The sequence below is a fragment of the Carcharhinus amblyrhynchos genome, chromosome 2 (assembly GCF_965287045.1).
Source record: "Carcharhinus amblyrhynchos chromosome 2, sCarAmb.v2.hapA, whole genome shotgun sequence".
In the NCBI taxonomy this organism is placed as follows: Eukaryota; Metazoa; Chordata; class Chondrichthyes; order Carcharhiniformes; family Carcharhinidae; genus Carcharhinus; species Carcharhinus amblyrhynchos.
This window is the reverse complement of record NC_137325.1, coordinates 103,797,529-103,818,561: the sequence shown is the minus strand read 5'-3', so window position 1 is coordinate 103,818,561 and position 21,033 is coordinate 103,797,529. Positions and strand designations below refer to the sequence as shown.

At 43.6% G+C, this 21,033-nt stretch overlaps 1 protein-coding gene across 5 annotated transcripts in view; it reads left to right on the top strand.

Moving 5' to 3' along the window:
- The window catches only part of cdk14 (cyclin dependent kinase 14), a 524,692-nt gene that overhangs the window by 196,315 nt on the left and 307,344 nt on the right, over nucleotides 1-21,033 (top strand). For all 5 annotated transcript variants that reach the window (XM_080210276.1, XM_080210285.1, XM_080210303.1 and 2 more), the window contains one exon: nucleotides 12,588-12,650. In XM_080210276.1, the coding sequence (XP_080066402.1) occupies nucleotides 12,588-12,650 (63 nt within the window). The remainder of the gene's footprint in view (nucleotides 1-12,587; nucleotides 12,651-21,033) is intronic.

Sequence of the window (21,033 nt, the reverse complement as noted above, 5' to 3'; positions counted from 1 at the left end):
AAGGCCAGCATCCCATTTGCCTTCCTGACCACCTGCTGCACCTGCAAGCTGGGTTTTTGCGACTCATGCACAAGGACCCCGAGGTCCCTCTGCACCGTCGCCTGCTGCAGTTTTTCTCCACGCAAGTAATAGTCCTTCCTACCATTATTCCTACCAAAGTGGACCACCTCACATTTTGCCAACATTAAATTCCATTTGCCATTTCCTGGCCCATTCGCCCAGCCTATCTAGATCCTTCTGTAGACTCTCACCACCCTCCGCACAATTTGCCTTTCCACCAAGCTTGGTGTCATCAGCAAATTCCAACACCCTACACTCGGTTCCCTCCTCCAGATCATCTATATAAATGGTAAATAGCTGAGGCCCCAGCACCGATCCCTGGGGCACTCCACTAGTCACCATCCGCCAATCCGAATAGCACCCGTTGACCCCCACTCTCTGCCTCCTATTTGACAACCAATCCTCTATCCACGCTAACACCCTACCCCCAACTCCATGTCCCCTGACCTTCTGCAACAACCTCTTGTGAGGTCCCTTGTCAAACGCCTTCTGAAAATCCAGAAAGACCACATCCACCGGCTCTCCTCTATCCACTGCCCTAGACACATCCTCATGTAACTCCAGTAAATTTGTCAGACATGACTTCCCTTTAACGAAACCGTGCTGCGTCTGCTCTTTCAAGCAATTCCCCTCAAGATGCCTCGCTATTTCCTCCTTAATGACGGATTCTAACATTTTACCTACAACAGACGTTAAACTAACCGGCCTATAATTAAGAACATAGAACATAGAACATTACAGCGCAGAACAGGCCCTTCAGCCCACGATGTTGCGCCGACCAGTTACAAAAACAATGACCCACTAGCCTATACCAATCCCTTTTCGTCCATAAACCTATCCAGAGATCTCTTAAACGCCCCCAAACTAGACGCATTTACAACTGCAGCAGGCAGGGCATTCCAATCCCTCACCACCCGCTGGGTAAAGAACCTACCCCTGACATCCGTCCTGTAGCTACCCCCCCTTAATTTAAAGCCATGCCCCCTCGTGCTAGCTTTCTCCATCCGAGGAAAAAGGCTATCACTATCCACCCTATCTAAACCTCTAATCATCTTATATGTTTCAATAAGATCCCCTCTTAGCCGCCTTCTTTCCAACGAAAACAACCCTAAATCCCTCAGTCTCTCCTCATAGGACCTCCCCACCATACCAGGCAACATCCTAGTAAACCTCCTCTGCACCCTCTCCAACGCCTCCACATCCTTCTTGTAATGCGGGGACCAGAACTGCACACAGTACTCCAAGTGCGGCCGCACTAGAGTAGTGTACAGTTGCAACATTACACTGCGACTCCTAAATTCAATCCCCCTACCAATAAACGCCAAGACACCGTACGCCTTCTTAACAACCTTATCTACTTGATTCCCAACTTTCAGGGATCTATGTACACACACACCTAGATCCCTCTGTTCATCCACACTATTCAAAGTCCTCCCGTTAGCCCTATACTCGACACATCTGTTGCTCCTACCAAAGTGAATTACCTCACACTTCTCCGCATTAAATTCCATCCGCCACCTCTCGGCCCAGCTCTGCAACCTATCTAAGTCTCCCTGCAGACTATGACACCCTTCCTCACAATCTACCACACCTCCAATTTTGGTGTCATCAGCAAATTTACTAATCCACCCAACTATACCCTCATCCAGATCATTAATAAAAATTACAAACAACAGTGGCCCCAAAACAGATCCCTGAGGCACACCACTCGTAACTGTACTCCATGATGAATATTTACCATCCACCACCACCCTCTGTCTCCTATCTGATAGCCAATTCCTGATCCAACTTCCTAGATCACCCACAATCCCATACATCTGCATTTTCTGCAGAAGCCTACCATGGTGAACCTTATCGAACGCCTTACTAAAATCCATGTATACCACGTCAACTGCCTTGCCCCCATCCACCTCTTTGGTCACCTTCTCAAAAAACTCAATAAGGTTAGTAAGGCACGACCTACCCGCTACAAAACCATGCTGACTATTTCTAATCAATTCATTACACTCCAAATAACTATAAATCCTATCCCTAATAATTTTTTCTAAAACCTTGCCCACAACAGAAGTAAGACTCACCGGTCTATAATTCCCGGCAAAGTCTCTGTTCCCCTTCTTAAACAATGGGACAACATTCGCTATCCTCCAATCCTCCGGGACTACACCAGAGACCAATGACGACCTGAAGATCTGAGCCAGAGGCTCTGCAATCACCTCTCTAGCCTCCCAGAGAATCCTAGGGTAGATCCCATCCGGACCAGGGGACTTATCTATTTTCAGCCCCTCAAGAATTTCCAGCACATCCCCTTTATCAACCGTAATACTGTCTATTTTACACCCCTGCAACCCAATGTCCTCCTCAGCTATATTCATGTCCCCCTGCGTGAACACCGAAGAGAAATATTGGTTCAATACTTCTCCAATCTCCTCCGGTTCCACACACAACTTCCCCCTGCTGTCTGTAACTGGCCCTAATCTTGCCCTGACCAACCTTCTGTTCTTGACATACCTATAGAACGCCTTAGGATTCTCCTTAATCCTATCAGCCAAAGTCTTCTCATGTCCTCTTTTAGCCCTTCTCAACTCACTCTTCAACTCCCTCCTAGCCAATCTAAAGCTTTCTAGTGCACTATCTGAGCCCTCCAATCTCATCCGAACATAAGCCTCCTTTTTCTTTTTAACCATCGACTCAACTCTTTTAGTGCACCACGGTTCCCTAGATCTACCAAATCCACCATGCCTGACAGGGACATACCTATCAAGGACTCGCAGTAGCTGCTCCTTGAAAAAACTCCACATTTCAGACGTTCCCAGTCCCTGTAATCCCCTAATCCAATCCATGCTTCCTAATTCACTCCTGATAGCCTCGTAATCGCCCTTACCCCAGCTAAAATTGCTGACCCGAGGTTCATGCCTATCTCTTCCCATCACTAAGGTGAACGTAACCGAATTGTGGTCACTATCACCAAAATGCACACCAACTTCCAAGTCTAGCACCTGGTCTGGCTCATTTCCCAGCACCAAATCCAATATAGCCTCACCTCTAGTTGGCCTGTCTACATACTGAGACAAAAAACCCTCCTGCACGCTTTGTACAAACACTGACCCCTCTAGCGAGCTAGAACTATAGCAACTCCAATCAATATTCGTAAAGTTAAAGTCCCCCATAACAATTACCCTATTACTTTCACTCCTAACCAGGATTGTCTCCGCAATCCTTTCCTCAACCTCTCTAGAACTTTTAGGAGGTCTATAAAAGACTCCCAACAGGGTGACCTCTCCTCTCCTATTTCTAATCTCCGCCCATACTACCTCTACTGACAAGTCCTCATCAAACTTTCTCTCCGACACTGTGATACAGTCCTTGACTAGCAATGCTACCCCACCCCCCCTTCTACCTTCTTCTCTACTCCGACTAAAGCATTTGTACCCCGGAACCTGCAACATCCATTCCTGACCCTGCTCTATCCATGTCTCAGAAATGGCCACAACATCAAAGTCCCAGGTACTGATCCACGCTGCAAGTTCATCCACTTTATTGCGAATACTCCTCGCATTAAAGTACACGCATTTCAAACCCTGCTCCGCCCCACCCCCACTATGCCGTGCCTTGCATTCCCCAACTATGCCCCCCTCACTTTCACCCCCTCCGAATCAGTTTAAACCTTCCTGCATCGCTTTTGCAAATTTACCCCCCAGGATATTGATTCCCCTCTGGTTCAGGTGTAGACCATCCCTCTTATAGGTGTAGACCATCCCTCTTAATTCCCTGCCTTTTGCCTGGCACCACTGAAGTGTTCGCCAACAGGAAGGGAACAGTCTTGCCTGGTGATTGTCGAGCAATGTTCATTCATCCGTTGTCGTAGCGTCTGCATGGTCTCCCCAATGTACCATGCTTTGGGACATCCTTTCTTGCAATGTATCAGGTAGACAATGTTGGCCGAGTTGCAAGAGTATTTACCATGTACCTGGTGGATGGTATTCTCACGTGTGATGATGGTATCCATGTCGATGATCCGGCATGTCTTGCAGAGGTTGCTGTGGCAGGGTTGTGTGGTGTTGTGGTCACTGTTCTCCTGGAGACTGGGTAGTTTGCTGCGAACAATGGTCTGTTTGAGGTTGTGTGGTTGTCTGAAGGCAAGAAGTGGGGGTGTAGGGATAGCCCTGGTGAGATGTTCGTCTTCATCAGTGATATGTTGAAGACTCCGGAGAAGATGTCGTAGCTTCTCCGCTCCGGGGAAGTACTGGACGACGAAGGGTACTCTGTCCACTGTGTCCCGTGTTTGCCTACTGAGGAGATCGGTGCGGTTTTTCGCTGTGGCGCATCGGAACTGTCGATTTATGAGTCGAGCACTATATCCTGTTCCTATGAGGGCATCTTTCAGGGTCTGGAGGTGTCTGTCACGATCCTCCTCATCTGAGCAAATCCTGTGTGTACGGAGGGCTTGTCAGATCACATTTACTTAGAATCCATGACACTTGGAAAAGCTGGTGACCATTTTCCCTCTTTAGCATGGACTACAAATCTGGGTCATATCTGTCTGCCTTTAATTCATTGCTGACCCAAATTGACCAACCTAATAGTTCTGCATCATCTTGGGTGGCTGCCTATACAACAACAGATGCATATTTCTGAATGTGACCCACCATTTTGAGGGGGGGGCCGGGGCTGGTCTGTTGTCTGTTTCTTCTCTTAGGCTCTCAGAGGTTTGATACAGGGAATCCATGAAGTCTGCAGGCTTTTGGATTTGGGACACATTTTGATGTTGGAATCTAATTTTATTGTCTTGTTTTGGGAGAGAAGCACATCAGAGGTATTAAATATCTAGCTGGTATTTGATCTACACCGAGCCTTTCATCCACATAGGAGCATGGGAAATAGCAGCAAGAATAGCCCATTTGGGTAATGTACAATTCAAAAAGGCCATGGCAGACCTACCGCAACACTTTCCTGCACTGTATCTACATCCCTTGATGCCACTTTTTATATTAAAAATCTGTTGGCCTCTGTCTTGAACAGTCAGTGACTGAGCCTTTACATCCCTGTGAGGTAGAGAATTCCACCCTCTGAAGGAAGAAATTCCCCCTCATCTCAGTGGTCTGTCCCTTATTTCCAGATTATTCCCCTTGATTCTTGACCTTTCCAGCAAGGGGAAACATCCATGCTATCCTGTTCAGCCCTGAAAGAATTTTGTATGTTTCAACAAGACCACCTCTCATTCTTCTAAACTCGAGACTACAAGCCCACTGCCTCAATCTCTCCTGAAAGAACAATCCTGCCATCCCAGAAATCAGTCTGGCGAACCTTTGCTACACTCCCTCTCTGTCAAGTAATATTCTTAAGTAAGGGGATCAAAACTGTATACAGTGCTCCAAGTTGTGGTCTCACCAAGGCTATGTACAATTGCAGCAAAGTCCCTGTACTTAAATCCTTTTGTAATAAAAGCCAACATATCATCAAGGGATATAGATATAGTGCAGGAAAGTGGTGTTAATTGCTTGCTGCACCAGAATGTTAACTTCCAACTGCTCATAGACAAGGAAACACAGATCACTTTTGACATGGTCAATTTCCAATCACTCACCGTTTAAGAAATACTCTGTATTTTTACTTTCCCTATCTTCCCTCTGTCATATTCTTGCCCATTCAGTCAGCCTGTTTAAATCCCCATGCGGTCTCTTTGCATCCTCCTCGCGACTCATGTTCAAACCTAGCTTTTGTCAACAGTAAAGTTGGAAATGTTATAATTTATCTTTGCATCCAAATCATTGATATAAGTTGTAAATAGCTGGGGCCAAAGCACTGATCCTTGTGGTACCCCAGTAGTTACAGCCTGCCAATCTGAAAATGACTTGTTTATTCATGTACTTGGTTTTCTGTCCTTTAACTTGTGGATTAGCCTGGATATTTGACAGGATTATTCTGAGTGCTTTCCCTCTGGGACAGAGTTAGTCAGAAATCAGCTGGGTGCTGTGGTCCTAGCTGGTCATTTTGATCTCTCCCTCCTGAGTTTGTCATCCGAATCCAGAATTAGCATATGGTGGCAGCAGTGTGTACCTACTATCTCCAAATGCACTGTAGCAACTCACTAAGACTTCTTCACCAGCACCTTCCAAACACTTGACCTGTACCACCAGCCGGGAGCATCACTACCTGAAATTTCTATCAAACGGCATTAACTCAGCAATAACTTGTTCATAACTCTACGTTCTGCCAGGTTCATTCAGCTCCTGACCTCTTTAGAGCCTTGGTTCAGCATGGACAGAAGAACTACATTCCAGATGAGATGAGATTGACTACTCTTGACATCAAGGCAGGACTTGACCAACTATAGCATCAAGGAGCCCTAGCAAAACAGAAGTCAGTAAGAATCTTTGCTTGGAGTCATACCTAGCAGAAAGAAAGATGGTTGTGGTGGTTGGAGGTTGATCATCTTAGCTCCATGACATCACTGCAGGAATTCCATCCTCAGCTGCTTCATCAACGACCTCCCTTTTATCATAAAGTCAGAAGTAGGGATGTTCCCACCATGTTCAGCATCATTTGTGACTCCCCAGATACGGCAGCAGCACATGAACAAAAGAAGCAAGACCTGGAAAATATCCAGGCTTGGGCTGACAAATGGCAACTAACGTTCACAGCCAGGCAATGACCATCTCCAACAAGAGAAGATCGAACCATTGCCCCTTGATGTACAATGGTATTACCCTCTACTTTCAACATCCCAGAGGCTCCCCATCAGTCAAACTGGACTAGCCATAGAAAGTCTGCGACTACCAGAGCAGGTTGAAGGCTAGGAATCTGGCGGCGAGTAACTCACCTCTGGGCCATCATCGAAGCGCAAATTATGAGCGTAATGGAATATTCCCCACTTCTCTGGGTGAAGAAAAGGAAACATTTTCTCCTTATTGAATAGTTTAAAAGAGCAATATTGACGTGATTATTTTCATGTTGTGCACTTCTGCAACAGAAAGTATAGGGCATTGGTGAGGCCGCAGCTGGAGTACTGTGTGCAGTTTTGGGCGCCGCACCTGCGCAAGGATATTTTGGCCCTGGAGGGAGTGCAGAGGAGGTTTACTAGGCTGATACCGGAGTTGAGGGGATTGAGCTATGAGGAGAGGCTGAATAAACTAGGCTTGTACTCGTTAGAGTTTAGAAGAATGAGGGGAGATCTCATTGAGACGTATAAGATGATGAATGGGATGGATAGGATAGAGGTGGAGAGGCTCTTCCCGCTCAAAAAAGACAGTAGGACTAGGGGGCACAGCCTCAAGATAAAGGGGAGGCGGTTTAGAACGGAGTTGAGGAAGAACTTCTTCACTCAAAGGGTGGTGAATCTCTGGAATTCTCTGCCCGTTGAAGTGGTGGAGGCTGCCTCGCTAAATATTTTTAAGAAGCGGGTTGATGGGTTCTTGATAAGAGAGGGGATTAAGGGTTATGGGGAGAGGGCGGGAAAGTGGAACTGAGCCACAACAGATCAGCCATGATCTTATTGAATGGCGGGGCAGGCTCGAAGGGCTAGATGGCCTACTCCTGCTCCTATTTCTTATGTTCTTATGTTCTTAAGTAAACCTGTAAGCATTTTTCAAATTCCTCAAGCTGCTGAACAATTTTTTTTGAATGAGTTTTAAAAAACCATGCTGCTTTCTTATCAAAATTGAAAATCTACGTCATTGACCGGGTGTAGAAACCTTCTTGTGTCATGATGTGGAGAAACCAAAACTCTTTAGTTTGACCATTATACAAATCTGGATTGAATTTTGAATCTCTAAACCAGAGGGTAAGAATATCATTGGAAAGTAACAACAATGAACATGTTTAGTGATTTTAAGAAGAAACACAGACTGATATGGAAGTTTGAATGTCAGCAATGAGAGATGCAAACATATTTTACTAGCTTGAAGTGAATTTATTTCTGTGCCAAATCGCAAATTATAATTCCAACCAGTGTAAAATGGGAAAATTGAAAGCACGTAATTGGAGAGCAGCCAGCAGAACATGTGGTTGAACATCTGAGGATATGCTATTAACTTCAGCAGGATAGGGAACTGTAAAATTGATGTAGAGAATAGGGAGAGAGGGTTGATGAGTTTGGACATCTGGTATGCCCCAAATTAAGCATATATTTATCCTGTGTGCTCTTTACCCACTGTGCACAGGTGCTTAATAGTTCATATAATAACAATATAATAACTGCCAAGTGTACAGTGTATTCACAATATCTCAACTGTAGTGCTCACATTGTGAGGGAAAACCCAAGTGCCCTGCAGCATATGTCCAGGGAGGATGGTTAATGTAGCAGCAACCATCACCATACATATTTTAAGTAAGCACCATTTCACGTGCAGACATTTTGTGGCAAGTGTATCGTTATTTGGAAGAGGGAGCATATGGTGAAGCACAGGCAGGCCTTGCTGGTCAAGTCTAGGAGAGTTGCAGGGTTGAAGGGAAGCAGGTGTAAGAAAGAAAAATTACATTCTGCCTGTCCCTTGTGAATTACCTCTAATACAGTGTGTGTGATGGGTCTGTGTTTTAATAGAGCTTATGAGAACACATGGACTGTTTTGAGCTGTCACTGGCCTTCATACACATGACAGTACCATCTGTTGCTGATGGGTTGAGTCTCTCTGTTGGAGCCTGCTTCAACCTAATTGGGGGATATATTAAAAACGACCATGAGGGAGAGATTCAGGGAGGTCACTACTGATCGCCATTCTACATTTTGCAGCTAGTAAACGTGGTTTGGAGTTAACTGCCAGTGCTAACAGATGTGGGCAAGTTTAGCAGCAGTGCTGCCATCATGTAGCACCATGTAAGTGACTTAAGTAATGCACCCCATTGACCTAAGCAAAGAAGACCCCTAACCTTGTGTGTAATTTGGAGAAGTCATAGAAACAGGTAGAAGGCTGCATGCCATTGTAATTGTTTCAGCTAGGGAGTTAGCTTAAACTCGAATGCATGCAGATTGAAAAAGGCTAAATGCATCACAAAAATGAGTGAGCGTGAATAGCAACTGATGTCCTTTAATTATATTGCTCTCTTTACAATTCTGCACAAGTTCAGAAGATGATTACACATGAAAGTGAAAATTCATGCTATTTTAATTCACCCGCACAGAGAGAATCTCTCTATGGGTGAATTTATTTGCTTGGAAGATTTATTCACTTGGAAAATTATTCCTTTTTACACGTCCACTCTAAAAGTCTCTTCCATGTAACCACTGTGAAAGGAAAATCTTTGATATCTGTCCTAAATTTGATGTTTACTAGTTGGAGGCTGTGCCACATTGTCCATTGTCACAGTTAATTTGAAGTCATCTGCAGATGTACCTTTTATATGCAATTTGCAGTGTTATACATCTGTTGAGACGATCTCTTAAACACCACCTTTCATGACTGAAAAACTTGCGTTTTGTCCGTCTTTCCACAAGGCTCCAGCAAAAGTAGCTGTATTGCAGTTTGCAATGTATGACCAGTTCCTTTGTGTTTCCTTAATGCTACTGGTAAAGATGAATTATACTGGTGCAGCATTTCATGAAAGGTAATGACCCAAGCTAATTTAGGACAAATTAGCAATATTTTATGGAATGGCAGAGAAGTGAAATTCATTGATAACCTTTAGAAGACATACACATTATCTCACTTAATTAAATTTAAATAATTACGTTGTTAAGATAATGTATGAAGTATTCCTTTTCCACTTACCAAAGCCCTGATTTTATTTTTGTTTTTTAAAAATGTAATAGAAATGGTTTGCCTTCTCATTAGTGCAGTGGCTAAGAGAACAAATCATGTATAATGGACTCTTTCTACATTAGCTTCTGACATGTAATTATGGAAATAATAGCCCTCACTAATTGGTGTATTTATAATTTTTTAAGAAATAATTTTATCGTCTGTTACTTCACAATCTCATGCATGTGAAATGATTGCTGTGAGGTAGCATGCCTATTACTCTATGAAGATGGATTTCCAATGTCAAATATCATGTCACAATTGCCATTACCTTAAACATTCAAGAATCTGAGATAACAAAGTTCCCTTTGTTCTGATCCAATTCATCTGAGCTAAACCATATATTTTTAAAGGTTGTTTTAAAAAGATTTTTAATAGCAAAATCAGAAACCCATTTCCAAAAAGCAAAGGGGACACCTGCCTCCCTCGACTAGTGACTGTTGCAGCAATTAAAATGAATGTTATTTATTGTGTGTTAACTGCATAGATGAAACTAAATGGTGCACTTGGAAAATCCGAAATGTTTGGTTAGTGTTTGGGTGACTTTGGTTCCAAGGAATAGCTTCTTTTAAGTTTGTTTTGTGCAATTAAATTGTACTTCATTTTTGTACGGATATAATCCATGTGGTTCTAGTATACCAATTCTATATTTTAAATCCTAGAGATTCCTAAAAAGCCTGAGGTTGTTCTCAATGCCAAGCTTTGTCGATCAATGTTGAGATTTTCCCAGAAAACCTAAGTGCAGAATTTGCATAAAAATTGGAGAAACTCCTGTTGGTTTTCTCAGGGGGATTTTCAAAATGAATCTCCCACACTGAGGGGTGGGGCCTATTCCTGCTGGAGAGGCCAGCAGCATAGGACTGAGCGGGGCCCTGCATATGTGCCGATCTGTCAGAGCGGAAATCATGCACAGTAAACCCGCACTGCTGGCCTCTCAATCACTGGCCAGTCTGATGCAGCCAGCCCCGTGTTCCCGCATTGCTAACCCTCCGACCCCCTTCCCTCCACCAACCCCACTGGCTAGCTCCAATCAGCTCTTCCCCCAGCTACTGATCCCGACTGCAAAGAGGCAGTGGGTCCCCTCCCCCATGGGCTCTCCCTCTTGGCACTGCCTGATGCCTGGTGGGCAGTGCCACTTTGCCCCTTGGGCTTTGCTTCTTGAGCAGTGCCAGGGGTCCAGGCTGGCATTGCCATTCTCCAGGGATAGGATTTCTGGCATATTAATGTACTATAATAACCATTTACATATTAGGCCCAGGACTGAAGTCTCCTGGCCTGCTGGTCTTTTCCCCTCCCCCCTGCCAGAAGTAGCTCACTCCAGCAGCGTTGGCAACAGCTTCCCACTAACGGGGAACTGTTGCAAACCCCACTGAAGTGGACCACTCCTGGTGGGGGGAGGGGGAGAAGCCTAGCAGGCCAGGAGACTTCAGTCCTGGGCCTACTAATATTTAAATCGTTATTATAACATGTTAACGTGCTAGAAACCCTATCCCTGGAGATGTGCAGAGGTTGTGGCACTCAGTGGGATGCCCGCTAAATGGCTAGAACAATGCAATGGGCCTTTTTGAAATTGAGATGTACTTACCAGCATGGAAATTCCAAAATTACCTGAAATAGAACTGACAAAACACTTCTTGACAAATGAGGAAAAAGGATTTTGCATTTCTCTGGAATATGGTCAGCTTTCTGACATTCAATTTATTTTGGTTGGATTTTATTAGCAAAAAAGAGACGAACTGTCACAAAACCCCTTCCAGAATTACCTTTTTGAGAATCTGTTCTTAAATTGTAAGGTTGTGAACTTTTGCATTACAGTTGTCTTTGTTAATGTTGTCTCGTTAGTAACTGCATATTTACATCCTTAAGCAACTGTTTCAATTGGGAATGAGGCCTATTTGTAGTTTTTGTTGATTCCACAATATATTTCCTGTAAGAAACTAAAACATGAGAAATATATATTCAAATATTACAAAATATCTTCCAATAGATTTCTTTCTCTCATTATTACGCACCTTTTCTGCGTGTAACCAGAATGGTTCAAAGGGAGTGCCGCGTATAAAATTGTTCTGTTGCTCACTGAGACGTTCCATTTCTGGCTTCTGTCGCACATATCCAGTATTCAGTGCTCTTGCTCCCAATTCATTCTTGGGTGAACAGTTTTTTGTTTCAATTCTCATTTTCGTTAAAAGACATTCTAGCAAACTTTTAAGGTTTCATTATTATGCAAAGTGTGCAATTTAAAACCATGTATTTGAACATTCTTCTTTGCTTTTAAACCATTTCATAAACTGATTCAGTGATATGGAGTAGAGATAAGATTACTTGATTAACTGCAGAGGTTGGAAATCAAATAAAAAAAACAGGAAATGCTGGAAAAACTCGAGGTCTGACAGCATCTGTGGAGAGAGAAAGCGAGTTAATGTTTTGAGTCTGTGGGCAGGATTTTCCTGCCATGCTTGTCCCCCAAGGCCAGAAAATCCAGCCTGAGATCAGTGGACCTTTGCATGATCCATGTAACCGCTACAATTCCTGTGATGGGCGGGACAGTAAAATTTTGTTCTGTACGACTTCAGATTATTTGATAGCCGCCAGATCCTTTTAAACAGTGCATACAAGTTGAAGATCATGTAAATGTTGATAAATGCATATGTCTCATTTAGTCAAAGAATTACAGTCAGTTGAATGCTAAGGAAAGCCAGACATAAACTGTATTTCAAATGTGTTGAAACAGTGAAATGACCGAATAGCTAATAAATCTAAAACTAATGTCTTTCCTTTTTCTCCTTGTTCCAGCATACAGATTTATGTCAGTACATGGATAAACACCCAGGGGGACTACTTCCAGATAATGTTAAGGTGAGAGTTGCAACTTAATTATAGGACTGATAACATAATTATTTACTCCTTGTTCAATTTTTCCCCCAATTTTCCCTTGTTATTGAGGTGTGACTCCATAGGTACTAATTATCCCCCAGGAACCTACCCAGCTGGCTGTGAGTCACGTATATATTTTGGCAGTGAGCATTGGCAGACTATTTGACACGGGGTCTACAGCCCAATCTGTCTGTTCTCAACATGCATGTTCACTTTCATCAGCGATTGAGATTGAGAATATCGGTTATTTTCCCTTTCCCCACAGCCTGTGGGGTGCTGAGTCTGTTGTGTATCCAACACAAACTGAAATTGGTTTTTGTAATGCATGAGTGGGCAAGGTTTTGACTGGAGGGCCACATCTGGGTAAGAAAATTGCATGGAGGGGGGGAGCAGCAATAAACTCTTGAACACAATGTAATAAAGATACATTTTGGTATCAATAAACATGAATCCTTCATTAAGACTAATATTCCATTGTAATGATACAATAATAACTCCAAACACATCAGCCTGGATTCTCCCAGACGGCTACGCTGCTCAAGTAGTGCAGCGGGTTGGGAGACATCAGGTGGGGGGCCTCTAGCCAGACTCACGACTGGCGCCCAGCCCTTTGCCCCACATAATCAGCCTCAAGCTAGAAATCAGCTCTGGGCTGATAACCATATGGAAATATGAATTTCCAAATGATTAGTGGGCCCAGGATGGTATTTTCTTGGCTTGCACCCTCTCTGTGCCGGGGTTTACCACTGCTCCCCACCAGTGGAGCATAGGCATGCTCACCCTGGGAACAGAGGTCATTGAGGCCCTCCTCCACCCCCCAGTAGGTCAGGGAGCAACCTGGCACTGCCCACTGGGCAGTGCCAAGGAAATGGGACCTACTGGTGGGGAAGGAGGGGGTGATCAGTGGTGGTGGGGGGGGGGACCTGCTGCAATTCTGCAATGGAATCGGTGGGGAAAAGAGGGAGTGGGTGATCAAGGCTGATTATGGGGTGGGGGTTAACGATTGGGGCTGGCCCCAGTTTGGTGGGGGGGGTGGGGGGGGTGCTATAATATTAGGTCAGCGATCCAGAGGAGGGGTGTTGGTTAGGCCAGCGATTGGGGTAGCGGGATTTGGGGATAACATTGCAGAGGCTGACGATTGAGGTGGGTGGGGGACAGTGTAGAGATTGGTGCATGCGTAGTGGCTCACTCAGCACTACGCTGCCGGCCTCTCGGGCTCTGTGGAGCACAGACTGCTGGAGGTTCATTGAACTAAGTGTGCCTAAAAATCTCAATCTTTCCTACCTAGTGGGCGAATCCTGGTCATCCTCTTATTCATGCCCTCTTGGCTTAATGTGAAGAACCATAGAATCCCCACAGCGCAGAAGGAGACCACTTGGCCCGTTGAGTCTGCACCGACCACAATCCCATCCAGGCCCTATTCCCATAATAACACATTCACCCTACTAATCACCTGACACTAGGGTCAATTTAGAATGGTCAGTGCACCTATCCCGCACATCTACAAATCAATGAATTTGATTTTTTTTTACATCTTCAAAATTGCATCAAAATCTGGTGTCAGTTGTTGTCTCTCTCCACTGATGCTGTCTGACCTGCTGCATTTTTCCAGCAGTTACTGTTTTATTTCAGGTTTTCCACATCTGCAGCACTTTCCTTTAATTTTGCCAATGTAAATGTTGCTTTATTGCGATCTGCAGTATGGTGCCCTATTCCCTTACCGGAAAGGGGAAAAAGTGAGGAAAACAGAAAATGTGGCAAAACCAAAGGTATCTTAGAAGAAGTTACTCCATCTTGTGGGGAGTGCAGTGATCTGTGTTTTTCTTTACCGCTCATTCCTAAAGCTGGAATTTGATAACCCCACATTTTAAAAGTTCCCAAGTCCATCAGAAATCTGTTCCACATCTATTAGAGAACATCTTCCTAATTATCAATTTTCTGGAAACATAGAATATTAATCAAAAATCACAAACTTTGCTATCTATTGCACTTATCATCCTTTCTAAATGGAGAAAGATTGCAGAACACTGCAGATTTGGGGTCCTTGTGCATAAACCACAAAAAAGCCAGCATGCAAGTTCAGCAGATAATAGAGAATGGAATATTGCCTTTCGTTTCAAAGGGAATGGAGTACAAAATAGGGAAGCCTTGTTAAAACTATACAAGGCACTAATTCTACCACATTTGGAATACTGAACAATTTTGGTCCCCTTATCTAAGGAAAGATATATTGGCATTGGAAGCAGTCCAGAGAAGGTTCACCTTACTGAGACAGTTGGGATTTTCAGGGGGCTTGAGAGGGTGGAAGCTAAGAGGTTGTTTCCCCTTGTGGGAGAGTCCAGAACCGAAGAGCATAACCTGGTGGTAAAGGATCACCAATTTAAGACAGATGGGGAGGAATTTCTTCTCTGTGGTTAGTGAATTTGTAGTATTACTTAGTGCAGGACTGTAGAGGCTGGGTCATTAACTATGTTCAAGGTTGAGAGAGTTTTTTCATAAGTAAAGGAATCGGCGGTTTATGGGGGTAAGGTGGGAAAAGTGTCATTGTGAATTATCACATAAGATCAGTCGTGATCTCAATGAACAGTGAAGCAGAATGGCCTAGTTCTGCTCCTATATCTTAAGGTCTTCTAACAATCTAAACCTTAGCTGCACCTCTGGAAAGAAAGAGAAGATGCTGTTACAAGTCTTTCTTTCAGAAGTGCATAAACTAAATCCCTGAGATGCTCATCTCAAAATGTTAAACTGAGATTATTTGTGGAGACCTTCTGTCAAACATTTCTTGATTCATTGCAGATAGCAACATTTGCACTTCAATATTTCAGTTCCTCATTTTCCAGCAGAATTGTACAGCAAGAAATTTGGTGCTTTTGCACGTACCTCGGGTCTGTGTCCTCTGGTTATTGATCCTTCTGCCACCCTCACTCCTGATTAGGTAATCAATACCTTTTATGAATTTGGACACCTTTACTAAAATGACCATTAATTTTCTCTGTGCTAATAAGAACCATGATGTGGAGATGCAATTCTACAACTCATCCGCTTCATTCTGGACCACAACGCCTTCACCTTCAACAACAATGTGGACCAAATTTGCACCTCAATATGCCAACGTTTTCATGCACAAGTTTGAACAAGACCTTCCACCGATGCTATACACTAAATACATTGATGACGTTTTCTTCTTTTGGACTCGTGGCGAACAATCATTGAAACAACTATATGATGACATCAGCAAGTTCCATCCCACCATCAGACTCACCATGGACTACTCTCTGCAATTGGTTGCATTTTTAGACATGCATCTCCATCAAGGATGGTCACCTCAGCACTTCGCTGTACCACAACCTCACGAGGCTCACTTCTGCAGCTTCCACCCTAAGCACGTTAAAGAAGCCATCCCCTACAGACAAGCCCCAGGATCTGCTCAGATGAGGAGGATTGCAATTGATGCTTACGGATGCTGAAAGACACTCGCATAAGAACAGGATATGGTGCTCAACTCGTTGATTGACAGTTCCAATGTGCCACAGCGAGAAACAGCAGCGACCCTCCTCACAGGACAAACACGGCGCGTGGTGGACAGAGCACCCTTCGTTGTCCAGTACTTCTCTAGAGCAGAGAAGCTACGCTATCTTCTCCAGAGCCTTCAACATATCATTGATGAAGATGAACATCTCGCGAAGGCCATCCCCACACTCCCACTCCTTGCCTTCAAATAACTGCACAACCTCAAACAGGCCATTGTCCGCAGCAAACTACCCAGCCTTCAAGAGAACAGCGACCACGACACCACACAACTCTGCCACAACAACCTCTAAGACGTGTCAGATCATCGACACAGATGCCATTTTCTCATGTGAGAACACCATCCACTAGGTACATGGTACGTACTCTTGAGTCAGCCAATATTGTCTACCCGATACACTGCACAAAAGGACGCCCCAAGGCATGGTACATTGGGGAGACCATACAGATGCTACGACAATGGATGAATAAACGCAGCTCGACAATCACCAGGCAGGAGTGTTCTCTTCCTGTGGGGGATACACTTCAGCAGTCAGGGGCATTCGGTCTCTAATCTTCGGGTGAGATTTCTCCAAGACATCCTTCATGACACACGACAACACAGAATCACTGAGCAGAAACTGATAGCCAAGTTGCGCACACATGAAGACAGCCTCAACCGGGATCTTGGGTTCATGTCACACTATCGGTAACCACCGTGACTTGCCTGAGCTTGCAAAATCCCACTAACTGGCTGGGGAGAATATACACTTCTTTAACCTGTGCTTAACCCTCTCTCCATTCACATTGTCTGTACCTTTAAGGCTTGATTACCTGTAAAGACTCGCGTTCCAACCATTATGTTGTAAATTGAGTCTGTGTCTATATATGCCCTATTTAGGAACACAAGTCTTCACTCACCTGAGGAAAGAGCAACACTCCAAAAGCTGTTGGACTTTAGCCTGGTCTTGTGAGACTTCTTGTAATAAGAACCATGCCAGATTTCTGATTTCCCCAATTAATTGAACTTCCACATCCCTGCCACCATTATAAATGTAGCTATAAGAATTTATAATTTAAGAAGTTGACATGATTTATCTTGTTTATCCTTTGAGGTAGAGATGATCATGTTCCTCATCTGCCCTAATTTGTAGGGTTCTGATGGATAAAGAAGGGACTGCTAAGGCCAATTTGTGCGTGGAAGGTTCTGCTCCAAATAGGACAGGATGCTGCAGGTAGAGCTTTGGATGAGTTGCTGGCTTAGGATTTCATCTGCTTGTGTTTGTTGTCTGCTTCTAATATGGGCTTGGTTTTGAAGGAAGCTGAAACATCATTTTGTGATTGCACCGGTTGTGGTAATCCTGGGTGGACTTTTCCCAGATAAGCCAAGGTGTTCATGTATCCATGTAGTGCTATGCCAACGTAGACCTGAAGTTGGCCAGTTCAAATCCTGGACTGCTAGCACTCATGGGACCACTGTGTCAGTAAGAAACAGCACCTTCAGTGAGAGAATGAGAAAAATGGGGAAGTAGAATTATGTAAGCGGTGACATGACTTTTCATAGAATATTAAAACCAAAGTGTAAAAAAATTGAAGTTTTGCAATCACAGTTGAAATACTTGTAAAACCAAAAACATTAAGAAATAGGAGCAGGAGTAGGCCATCTAGCCCTTCGAGCCTGCCCTGCCATTCAATAAGATCATGGCTGATCTGTCGTGGTTCAGTTCCACATTCCCGCCCTCTCCCCATAACCCTTAATCCCCTCGCTTATCAAAAACCCATCAACCCGCTAATTAGTCTTCTATGTATAGATAAATTGTGCTGTTTCCAGTGCGCACTCGCACGTTTTCAGCCTTCAATGTGGCTGCCATATTTCCCAAGAAACCAGCATTCAGCCTTTCAGATCATTGGCTAACTCCAGCCTACCTTGGTCTTGAAATTCTTTCCCTGAAATTCTCCGATCAACATTTTGTTTTCGCAGCCTCTGATGCCAATTGGGCAGGCTCCAACAGCAGTTGCGTGTGTGCATTTGGCACTTGCCGCATGCTGGAATTAAGGCTCCCTGGGGCAGGATGTGGTGGCCCGTGGGTGTACTTTACCCAGATCTGCTGTAACACATACTGGACCTTTGGTCAATTATTCACTTGATAAACAACCAAGGGCATTGAAGAGCCTTGAATGCTCAATAAGAAAGCTTGCAACTCCTGTTGAGAGATGAACGTGTTTACAATTTCTGCTAAATAATTAACAATAGCTAAATCATACACAGTTGTGTACTTTTTATTTTTTTGCCTCTGTTATTGCAGTTCAGTGAGGAATGAGTAACAGGAGCTAAGTTAATAGAAGAGCAGCAAAACTCATAGCGACCTTTATTTGTTAAGGATTATGAAGCTGTATAAAGACAGATTTTCCAGCACATTTATAGGAAACATTATTATGATGGGTGCTTTACAGTTCATCCTAATTAGTAAAGTTGCTATGGTCAGGATGGTTAACTGTTGGACAGAAGGATGCTAATTATTCTGCTGTTATGCCTCTAAAATTACATGGTGACAGGGGAAGTTAAATGAGGTTGCAGCTATAATTGATTCTTGGTTATGGATAGTAAGTATTTTGTAGCATCTCGGAGATCTAGGGTGAGATTCTCTGGTCTTCCCTCAGCGTTTTTCTTGGCGGCGGGAGGTGGGCGCGTCATTCATTGCTGTGATTCTCCGGTCCCACTGCTGAGAATGGGAATTCGGATTGAAGTCACCCCATGCTGCCGGGAAACCTACAGCAAGGAGTGTGTCGCTGCTGAGACCAGACAATCCCAATGGGGGTTTGGGGGAGGCAGGAGTCAGAAAATTCCATCCCTAGGATGGGAGACAAATATGAAAGAAAAATATTCCAGTGTGACATTTTGGCTAATATTGGATTTGTTTGCTTTTTCAAAAGATGAAACTGCACAGTGTAAAATTTTTTATCTCTAATATGTACCAATAACCCACAAACAAAAGTCTTTTGTAATTGTTTGGTTTCCAAGGGAGACTCTGAGGCCAATCATGAATGGGCTTGTTCTATATTTGTCTGTTAAGGACAGTGCGTGCCCCTGAGGGAAGCAGAGAGTCAGTACTGCTAATAGGAGAACTGCCAAAGATTCCTCACTGATTAGAATCTAGTCGCCTGTGACTGTCATATGGACAAATGTCACCCGACAATGCAGCAGCTGGGGAGAAACGGAAACTCTTTCTGCTCTGTTGACATTAGCTGAATGTTACCTCCTCTTTCATTTATGTAAAGTCAAAATAGGATTTCAAGACATTTAAATGATGTCTACAATGCACCAGTGATTGCCATTTTGCATATGTGTTGGAAATTGCATCATATTTATTGCAAAGACAACTAAAAATCTTGATATGGTTCAGTACTACTACCAATAATTTTCTCACATGAAGGCAGCCCAATTGGACTGATCTCCGGTACAACCTGAAAACAAAAGTAAGCAGTGTTAGGTAGTTAAATAGGAAGATGGCTTGCAAGAATAGAAAAAAAGGTGAAAAATATTCATTATTGGTGGTTTTTATTTATCAAGTCCCTGATTATGGGAATGGTAAATGTTTTGACGCGGCAGTAAATGTCTAATGGATGGAAAAAGGTAAACAATTGAAGGGATAATGTGTATTTGCCCAGCAAATTGTCAAGATCTAGATTTATTGCCTGAAAGGGCAATGGAAGCAAATTTTAAAAGGAGTTGAAAATGTATTTAAAAGGAAAAATACAGGGCTATGGGGAAAGAGTTGGGTAGTAAGATGAATTGGATTGCTCATTCAATGAAGTAGTACATGTTCGGCACAGTGGTTAGCACTGCTGCCTGACAGTGTCAGGGATCTGGGTTCGATTCCTGGCTTGGGTCACTGTCTGTGTGGAGTTTATACATTCTCCCCATGTCTGCATGGGCTTCATCTGGGTGCTCCGGTTTCCTCCCACTATCCAAAGATGTGCTAGTTAGGTGGATTAGCCATGCCAAATTGCCTTTTCGTGTCAGAGGGACAAGCTAGGGTAACTACATGGGGTTGTTGGGATAGGGTCTGAGTGGGATTGTGGTTGGTGCAGACTCAATGGGCTGAATGGCCTCCATCTGCACTATAGGATTTCATGATTCTAACTGTGACGAATGAAACATTGCTGTTGATTTTGTCAATTATCGGCCGTTTTCCCATGCTACAAAGATCGAAAGAAAATTAAGATTGCCATTCATCTTGGGAGCAGCTGCAGCTATTGTGACATATTTATCTGTGAGCGGACCCAAAACCTATTGATTGGACAGCCAGAAAATTGCATGGAGAAAGAATACAAGAAAGTGGATAAGTTGGGCCATTTAGGTTGCTTTTTCAGGAATTGCACATGCAATTTTCATTTTCCTGTTGTCCTGTTACAGTTCTGTATTTTCTTCTCCATCTCACATTATATCCATTCATTTTTGACTTGAATCTGCTTTCATCGTTCTGTGTCAGTTTCTTAGAATGTTAGCAGGCAGTAATTACCTGAAGCTTTATTTGCTGCTTTTTTGGTTATTTGTGTATCTCACTGTCCATTCCTCAGTTTTATATACGCCCAAAAATTAAGATCATTTTTTAAAAAAATACAATGTGGAGCTGCCACTCACCTGATGAATGAGCAGCACTCCAAAAGCTCTTGATTCCTAATAAACCTGTTGGACTTTAACTGGTGTTATGAGAGTTGAAAATATGATTATAGAATCATAGTGTGGAAGGAGGCCATTTGCCCCTTCGAGTCTGCACTGACCACAATTCCATCCAGGCCCTATCCCCTAACCCTATGCATTTACTCCAGCTAGTCATCCCTCTGACATTAAGGG